Source organism: Papaver somniferum, chromosome 3 (genome assembly GCF_003573695.1).
Source record: "Papaver somniferum cultivar HN1 chromosome 3, ASM357369v1, whole genome shotgun sequence".
Classification (NCBI taxonomy): domain Eukaryota; kingdom Viridiplantae; phylum Streptophyta; class Magnoliopsida; order Ranunculales; family Papaveraceae; genus Papaver; species Papaver somniferum.
The window spans coordinates 12,635,218-12,643,428 of NC_039360.1; the positions used below are offsets into that span (position 1 = coordinate 12,635,218).

The 8,211-nt window shown below is 37.5% G+C and overlaps 2 protein-coding genes and 1 long non-coding RNA gene across 3 annotated transcripts; 1 reads left to right on the forward strand and 2 right to left on the reverse strand.

Annotated features, from left to right (window-relative positions):
- Window positions 1-775: 775 nt before the first annotated feature.
- On the reverse strand, window positions 776-3,345 carry LOC113360936 (F-box/FBD/LRR-repeat protein At5g53840-like). Its single transcript, XM_026604359.1, has 4 exons — window positions 3,260-3,345; window positions 2,059-3,098; window positions 1,455-1,619; window positions 776-1,270 (listed from the first exon to the last, which is right to left on the reverse strand). The coding sequence occupies exons 2-4, from the start codon at window positions 2,122-2,124 to the stop codon at window positions 1,004-1,006; spliced, it is 498 nt and encodes a 165-aa protein (XP_026460144.1). The 5' UTR covers window positions 2,125-3,098; window positions 3,260-3,345; the 3' UTR covers window positions 776-1,003.
- Window positions 3,346-3,663: 318 nt separating this feature from the next.
- On the reverse strand, window positions 3,664-6,255 carry LOC113360937. Its single transcript, XM_026604360.1, has 5 exons — window positions 6,246-6,255; window positions 5,946-6,072; window positions 5,082-5,364; window positions 4,558-4,713; window positions 3,664-4,279 (listed from the first exon to the last, which is right to left on the reverse strand). The coding sequence occupies exons 2-5, from the start codon at window positions 6,056-6,058 to the stop codon at window positions 3,884-3,886; spliced, it is 948 nt and encodes a 315-aa protein (XP_026460145.1). The 5' UTR covers window positions 6,059-6,072; window positions 6,246-6,255; the 3' UTR covers window positions 3,664-3,883.
- Window positions 6,256-6,888: 633 nt separating this feature from the next.
- LOC113360938 lies at window positions 6,889-7,782 on the forward strand. Its single transcript, XR_003364874.1, has 3 exons — window positions 6,889-6,921; window positions 7,023-7,105; window positions 7,736-7,782. It is a non-coding gene; the product is annotated as an uncharacterized LOC113360938 (long non-coding RNA).
- Window positions 7,783-8,211: the final 429 nt, after the last annotated feature.

The following is an 8,211-nucleotide window of genomic DNA, read 5'->3' on the forward strand; positions in this document are numbered from 1 at the left end:
AGGATTTGCTTGCGCAATCTCCAAACCATCACATGAAGTATGCTGGACAAACACTCAACAGCGATGCTTCATACCTGCTGAATATATTCGATGCATTACATGCATAGAATACACACGATACTTTACAAGTAACGACTTCCTGAATAACTTAGTTATTTAATCCAGCATTACATGCTATTTTCTGTGGGTCCCACGATCCACACATTCGAGACATCAATCATGTCACAAACTGGGGATACTTACTGGGTATTGGTCTGGCGGTTTAAAGCGTGCAGCGCGCAACGCGCCATCACAAGAACGTGTCAGGAAGTCATGGGCGGTTAGTGATGATGGGAGGAGTGGTCTTACACCTGATCGTGTGACAGTTACCAGCATAACTCCACTACTCCATCATTCTATTTTCTCCACTTCCTACGAGAGACGTGAGTAAGGCTCAAATGACTTGTATAAATAGGTTCTCCTCCCTATTTTCCAAACAGGACAAGACAACAGAGGCAAGTGTTGATACAACCGTATTCAAACACCGGAACTGATAGTTTTCATCCTGTAAGCCAGTTCAGCTTTCTGATACAAGTCATACATAACCAACACCTTCACAATCTCAACACCTTCTTCGCTTCCCTCCCAAAGATTAACCCCATCTCCTTCACTTTGTGACCGAAACAAGTCTGGAACGGCCATTTCTTGGTTTAGGCCGGATTTGTACAGATTGATTTCTCGAATCTACAAGCACTCCCGTGTAGTGCATTGTTTAAGGTTTAAACTCATTTCTCATCCACACACCCCAAATTACCAAAACCGGCAGATAGTTTTCACCCATAAACAAGTAGGTAATCAAGCCAAGACACAGAAAGAGTTTGAATATCAGAATTGTCACGAAGCATGAGTTCCCTACTTACGAAATCCATAAAACCTATCACCTTTGATAGCTTCAGAAACACACCTACTTCACTTCTTGGCCTATCCAACGAGTAATACCAACATTCATAGTAGTTTTCAGATTTTAAGAAGCTCTTGGAACTGCTCTTAGCTTCTTACTGAACTTCTTCGCTATGTCTGCTTGTTCAGGGGAGCTAAATTTTCTTGGAAAATCGCTGAACCACAAAACCATTTCCTCCAACACCACACCATTCTTCCACCGAAACTCCACAAACTTGAATTCATTATCGCATCCTTGGAGTGATTTAATCTTAACAAACTTGAGGTGGGACAAAGTGCACGGCAACGACAATCTTGCTTCCCAGTCATCGTCAACATCTGTTATTCTTCTCTATATATAGCAGAACAATAAGAAACAAACCAAAAAGAACAAAGTAAGCACATATTAGGGGTTACTGACACTGTCATGCATAGTGTAGACTACATGGCGACAGACTTACGAAAATCTAGATGAATTTATAAAGCATTTCTTATTACTAACAGGGAAGAAAGATACCAAGAGTTTGGAATATTACCTCCTTCGACATAAGAATTAGAGATTCTAGATTAGGAGAGATCTTGAGTAAGTATGTTATTGCAGCCAAGCAGCCTCTTGTAAGACAGGTTGTCATCTTCAACCATTGTAGATTACGAAATTGAAGGGGGTGACACGGTGTTAAATCCGGCGCCTTTGAGAGAATCTGGACAATGTACATAAACTCACTTTGATAATGTGGCATTACAAGGCTAAAAATAAGAAACCAACAATAAAATTGCAATGAATAGGTATACAAGGCACCACATGCTCATATTTACAATCACTTACTATGTTAAAGCAACCTAAACTCATGTTTCACATAAAGTTCTTGTGCCTTAATACTTAGATGTGTATATTTAGCTACCTAATATCTCACAACTGGAAAAGACTTCGAAACAGGATCACCTGGCTGGATGTTGATTTTATTATACTAAAGACTGAATGCACATACCAGTATAAAACTGAGATCACTGAAAAGTATTACATGAACTGTTACAGTTATTTCCATCAGGCTTTCAAATTGGAACTCATCAAGTAAAACTGTGAGTAGTAACCATCTCAACTTACTTATAGAGAAAAAAAAAAGAAAAAAAAAAGCATACCTGAACGAAACTGGCTGATACTGTCAACTTTTCCACGTTATGAAGTGCTCTAAGCATTTTCATCATACGCTTGGGATACAATTCTTCCTTCTCTTCTTCAGAGCGCTCCAAATATCTTAATTCGTATGCATAATCAAAATCCCTATCATCTTAATTTTAGCAGTGACAAGAGAAGAAAGGTTCTCTAGCAAATACTCTTGTATCATGTTATCATGGCAAATCAGAGATGTGAGATTTGGAGTGGATAATTTGATCATGTTTGCCATATTATGGCGTGGATGGTGTATACCATGACCCCTGCTGTGCACATAAAAGTGCTTCAGACTACGAGACTCAATATTGAGATTCACATGATCGCCCATGCCCACAAAAATATCTGCCAACATAAGTGATTCAAGAACTGGACAGCTCGAGATTAGCTCATTAAGTAAGTTTACATCTCCAACATAAAACCTAGTAAGCGATAAAAATTCGAGCCGCGGTAAGCTCATTGAATTGGGAAGACTAATCTCTGTATAATCCCGCTGAAGACTTAAGACCAATTTTGAGGAGACAATGAGGAAGCCTTAGTGTTGTCATACTAGCATTAGTATAATTGATTTTGATCGATAAGTGGTGAACATGAAGCCTAACAGCAGCAATGATCCATGTATTCAAAAGTTTCGAAAGTGGAAGAATTTCATGTGTACCACTTCTTTCCTCATTCCAATCTAGTTGAAACTTGTGTATGGACGAATCACCTCTAAGAATAAATACCTCATTAATGAAATTTGCAAAGCTCTCGACCTGAATCCGCCTATCGTCATTTCCACGAGTGAGGAATTTATACGAGTTGAACTTCAGAGTGGGGATATTTTTCCACACATCGGTCCATCTGTTAGACAAAACACTGGTCTGGACTACATATTTCATGTCCATGAAAGAAAGGATATGATCGATGAGGCCGTTCGGCAACCTACTGAGTCTGTCATCTGCTGTTGAGTTTGTCATTGTTCCCACTTGATGATCTATATATGTGTTGCAAAAAGTACAGAAACAACCTATAAAGCCACAAATTAAATGAATCAACTATTGTTTTTACAAAGGAAAACTATCCAGAAACCCTAGTTTTTTAGTAAAGAAGAGACAATGAAAAACTAGGGTTTATTTAAGATTAGAACAAAATATTTACCGTGAAGAATTACCAAGAGACGAAAATAACCTGAAAGTTTAACGTTTAAACGATGAGCATCAGCGTCAGTCAGAGAAGATGGCCGCACCGGCGAAGATGAAGTTTAAAGTCCTCGTTGCGAATCTCACTCTACTGTCTCATCTCTACACAGTTATCACCGTGATATATTAAACCCACGGGGTGATTTTTTGGGCTGACCTATTTACCGATTATTTGCATGGATCCGGTTTTGAATCTGACTCCACACAAATTAGATGGTGAATCTGACTCGGACCAAAGACGTCAAATCTGATGTGTGGCTCGGCCGCTCGGGTCATATACATTTAAAAGTATTCGAGTCCGATATCATTTTGTGCCTGACATGTTGGGCACAGTATTTTGATCCAGATGAGTGATAGAAAAACAAACAAAATCCATTTCTAACTTGGGTTCAAAATCATCCAGTACTTGGTTATCATCTGAAACATTAAAAAGTTGTTCACTGTAAACCTGTTTTAATCCGATGTAAAGAGGTAGCCCCACTAACATTCTACACCATGTCGCATGTCCTGTGGCATAATCAGCAGGTACTGCGATTCTTTTATCAAAAGACATAGCTTATAACTAGTTCTGGTATTTAAGAACAAAGAGAATATCCTCACATTAACTGGTAGACTAAGAATATATGAAGATCATGGTCACACTTGGAGAAGCTCTGGGAAGTCTTTTTACTTTCTCACTAAAGTTTGCTATTCGATCATATTTCCGAGATGAGTTATTGCTGGGACACAAAAACAAAATCAGTTCCTCCAAAACCATGGCATTCCTGAATAAGAATTCCAGAAACTTGAGTTCATTATCACATCCTTGGACGTCTTTAATCTCAACGAACTTGAGCTGAGACAACATATGTGGTAATGGCAATTTTGCTTCCCAATCATCCTCATCGTCAGCTGAGCTGAATTCGTTATCACGGACTGCTACAGGCTCAAACTCGAGTTTATCAGAGAACAACTTCTTTGGAAATGGTAAGCTTGCTCTCCAATCATCTTCCTCATTAAGTAAACTCCGCTGGATCAATGACAGAATGTAGTAAGCAATACACAAAATTTAGGGGTTCCCAAACTATTCATTACAACAAGATAAGTGACACGGAAGCATATATGCGTGTTTATGTATTGCTTGACAAAAAATCATGAAACGATGGATGATTTGTGAAGCATCAATCAGAGTTACAAATTTTCATCATAAATGCATCACATGCAAATACACACGCTTCAAATTTTTATTATAAACGATGGATGGTTTGATAGAACAAATCAAATACACACAGTTCAATTATTTATTACCTCCATTGATGTTGGAACAAGGGATTCCAGAATTGGAGAGATCTTGAGTAAGTACCCTACTGTACTTAAGCTACATGTCGTCTCCAGCTTCAACCATCGTAGATTAGAAAATACAGGGAATTGACGCTCAAGTAAGTTGGGAGCTGCTGATAGAACCTTGACAAGCAATACAAGATTGACTTAGACAACGTGCACCTACATTTAACACGCCTAGGTATAAACCGCCTACAATTGTTTAAAGATTGAATTTGAACATTAGTTATCACTTATCACACATCTGCAATCTTAAAATCAAGTGGACTACATTTCTAAAATTTAGTGACACCATCGGGTTACGTTTTATAGAAGAAGATATACATTATACTAACTGAGCCAATGATAAAAGTGACACCGTTAAATTATGTTTTACAGCAGAAGATATACTGACTAAGCCAATGATAAATCAAGCTCTCCCGTCTATAAAATAAAAGCTGTAATCATCTAACATAAGCAAGTTATTCATTAAAACAAGGTAAGCAACAAACCTGGAGGCATCCATGTGATAATGTTAACTCTTTCACATTATGAAGTCCTTCCAAAATTTTCAGCATACGGTTGGGATAAAGTTCTTTTCTCCCTTCTTTGAAAATCAAATATTTTTCTAACTCTTCTTCTACAACATTTGTTTCGTCTTCTGTTACCATTTCAATATCAGCACCGACTAGAGAAGAAAGATTCTCTACTGAATACTCTTGCAACATTAAGTCTTTGCAAACCAAGGATGTGAGATTTGGAGCATTTAACTTGATAATCTTGGCCATGATATGACTGGGACAAATAACAGTATAATTATTGACAATCTCCAAGTGCTTCAGCTTATCAGACTCGATATTGACAGGCACAGGATGATCAGATGCTTCTATCCTAATATCTCTTAACACAAGTGATTCAAGAAGTGGACAGCTAGATAGAATCTTATCAACTAAGTTAACATCATCAGTACAGACGAACCAAGAGTCAAACATTTGAGCTTCGGTAAACCAATTGGGTCAGGGAGAGTTACATATATATGAGGCTAACTTACTAGTGAAGTTCAACACCAACTTAACTACTGATGCAGAATCAAAAAGGCACACAGGAAGTATAAATTTCAGCTCATCAGAAACATCAATATGAACTGATAGTTCTTGAACATCGCCCCACAGGAATCCATCAATTGAGATGTTTTTTTTACTGTATCAGAATCAACATTAGCCCAATATAGACTAAATTTCTTTATATCAGAAGTTCCTTTGACACTGAGTACCTTATCAACAAAATTTATGAATGTGGAAACTTTCTCTGTAGTGGATGAATCATAGAATTTATCGGAGCTGAAATCAAGAGTTGAGACACCCTTCCATACATACCTCCATCTTTTAGACAAAATACTTGTTTGGACAACACATTTGGTTTCTATGAATGAGAGAATGTGATGAAGTATGGGGTTTGGCAATTTACTGATCCTGTCTGGTTCTTCCATGATTCCTTGTTCTCCTGAAAATAAAAACAAGGGAAAAACCAGTATTGTTAGTTGAGATTATGATAGCATCGAGAGAAATCCTTGTTTCGTCGCAAAACCTAAAATGATTTCTAAACCCTAAGTTTTGTTAGCGGAAAAGTATAAACCCTAGGAATCCGAATTTCAGAGAGGGAGAGAGAAAAAGTACCTGAGCTGAGATAGGAAGTCCCGCGAGTATCAAGAATAGAGCTGGCAAACAAGTTGAAACCCGCGGGTTAACCCGTGCCCGGACCGGCTGGTTTCTAAACAAGCCGGGTTAGGGTTGGAGAAATGGTGACCCGTCAAAAAACGGGTTAATCCGGCCCGGACCGTACAATCACGGGTTAACCCGTTAACCCGCACTTCGTTTTTGCCGGGTGTCACTAATACTATATGTGTCTCGCTCATCTGCCATGGTATAAAAACAAAAAAACCCTACTTCGTCTTTTCTTCTCTTTTCTTCTCCGTCCGCAGCACTTCCCAGCGGCAAAGTTCACAGACAAAGTTGAAAGTTCTTTCGTCTTCTCCGTCTGCTACTACTTCGATCTTGAAGGATTTGAGTCATTTGACTCTTGAGTATTCTCTGTGTAAGCAAGCGGGACTGTGGGTGTGGGAGAAAGTCTGAAAGTGAAAGAGGGAAACCCCTTTTCTCATACCCTATTTCTCTTCGTATCTTCAAAACCCTATTTTTGATTTCAATTCTCATCACTCATCTGGTAATGTTATGGTTTTCGAAAGTTAATTTCTTTTTGTTTTGTTTTCAATTTTTTGGATGTTAGGGTTTGAATTTTATTTTTATTTTTTTTTTGAATGTAGAAGTCCTTCAGGTGCAAATTAATCTTCAGGTAATTTGAATTTCTCCATCACTTTGATTCTATTTGAATTGTTAGAGGTTAATTTCTTGATAGATTGTCCAGTAACTCCTTTCTTCAATTTCTCTGTTAAGGTTTCAATTGAAGTTCCCTTCTTTTTAATATTGTGTGGAAGACCTCCAGCCTCCAGGTGCAGTAATTTCTCAAAGATCTTCAGGTATAACATTTTGATTAAAGATTGGTTTGAATTTAATATTTTCTATGGTTTTATTAGGGATTTGCTTATGTATGTGATTGTGAATATGTGATTGTGCATATGTTTTATTAGGAATCTTGGATGGATGTTTTTATTAGCTCAATTACAGTTGGTTATGTATGTGAATATGAATATGTGATTGTGCATATTTTATTTTAATTAGAGCATGGATACAGTGTGTTACAGACACAATTACAGTTGGTTCTTTCTTTACATTTTCATTCATCTCAATTCTCCATTCTCCAATGATTGTATTTGTATATTTTTAATTTTGTATGCTATGTTTGGCAAGACCTAGTGAGTAGTGAGTAGTGAGTAGTGACTACTGACTAGTGCTAGTGTGCTACCTCCTACCTTGAAAGAACAAAGTGGGGGTTTATTATGTGAACTTCCTTGCTTGATGTTTCTTTGTTGAGTATCCAACATTCCAAGTCCATGACTGGGTTTTGGTTGTTAAAGTTGGATATCATCTTATTCAAGATAATAATGTGTATGGTATTATGCTCTCCATTTGTGTGTAAAACTGTGAATTGTGATAAACTGATAATGTTACTATGAGTCTGTGACTGTCAATTGTGCTATTGTTTTTAGGTTACTCTCTCTGATGTGTCCAGTATGTCAAGTGTACAAGAACAAGAGTTACAAGACCATTATAATGATGTTATGAGTAGTGATGGTGAGGATGCTAAACCAATATCAAGGAATACTGGGAAAGCCGATGTAGTAAAGAAACATAAAGCACAAAAAGAAATTATTCGCAACAGATTGAAACTTGCTCCAGGTATGATTCAAAGTTTCAAATCCTAATGACCCATATGTTTTGTTTATACTTTTATGTATGAGTAATTGATTAATATGATGTGCTAATGTGTATGTCTCACCCTTACAGGTAGGATATGTCTAACATCAGACATGTGGACTTCTGTAACAACTACTGGATATATAAGCTTAACTGCGCACTATCTTGATCAAGATTGGGTGTTGCAAAAGAAGCTTCTGAATTTCTGTCCTCTTCCACCACCTCATACAGGTAAAGCACTTACTGTTATTTCTTTATCTTATTCTTC

Bases quoted from the DNA above. Each gene is read 5' to 3' on its own strand.
- LOC113360936 (XM_026604359.1), bottom strand. From the start codon at position 2,124: ATGATGAAAATGCTTAGAGCACTTCATAACGTGGAAAAGTTGACAGTA. The intron at 1,620-2,058 runs GTATGCTTTTTT...TACATTGTCCAG, and splicing joins TATCAGCCAGTTTCGTTCAG to ATTCTCTCAAAGGCGCCGGA. The intron at 1,271-1,454 runs GTAATATTCCAA...TGCTATATATAG, and splicing joins TAATTCTTATGTCGAAGGAG to AGAAGAATAACAGATGTTGA.
- LOC113360937 (XM_026604360.1), bottom strand. From the start codon at position 6,058: ATGGAAGAACCAGACAGGATCAGTAAATTGCCAAACCCCATACTTCAT. The intron at 5,365-5,945 runs GTATGTATGGAA...TATTTGTCCCAG, and splicing joins ATTTTGTCTAAAAGATGGAG to TCATATCATGGCCAAGATTA. The intron at 4,280-4,557 runs GTAATAAATAAT...TCATTGATCCAG, and splicing joins TTGTTCCAACATCAATGGAG to CGGAGTTTACTTAATGAGGA.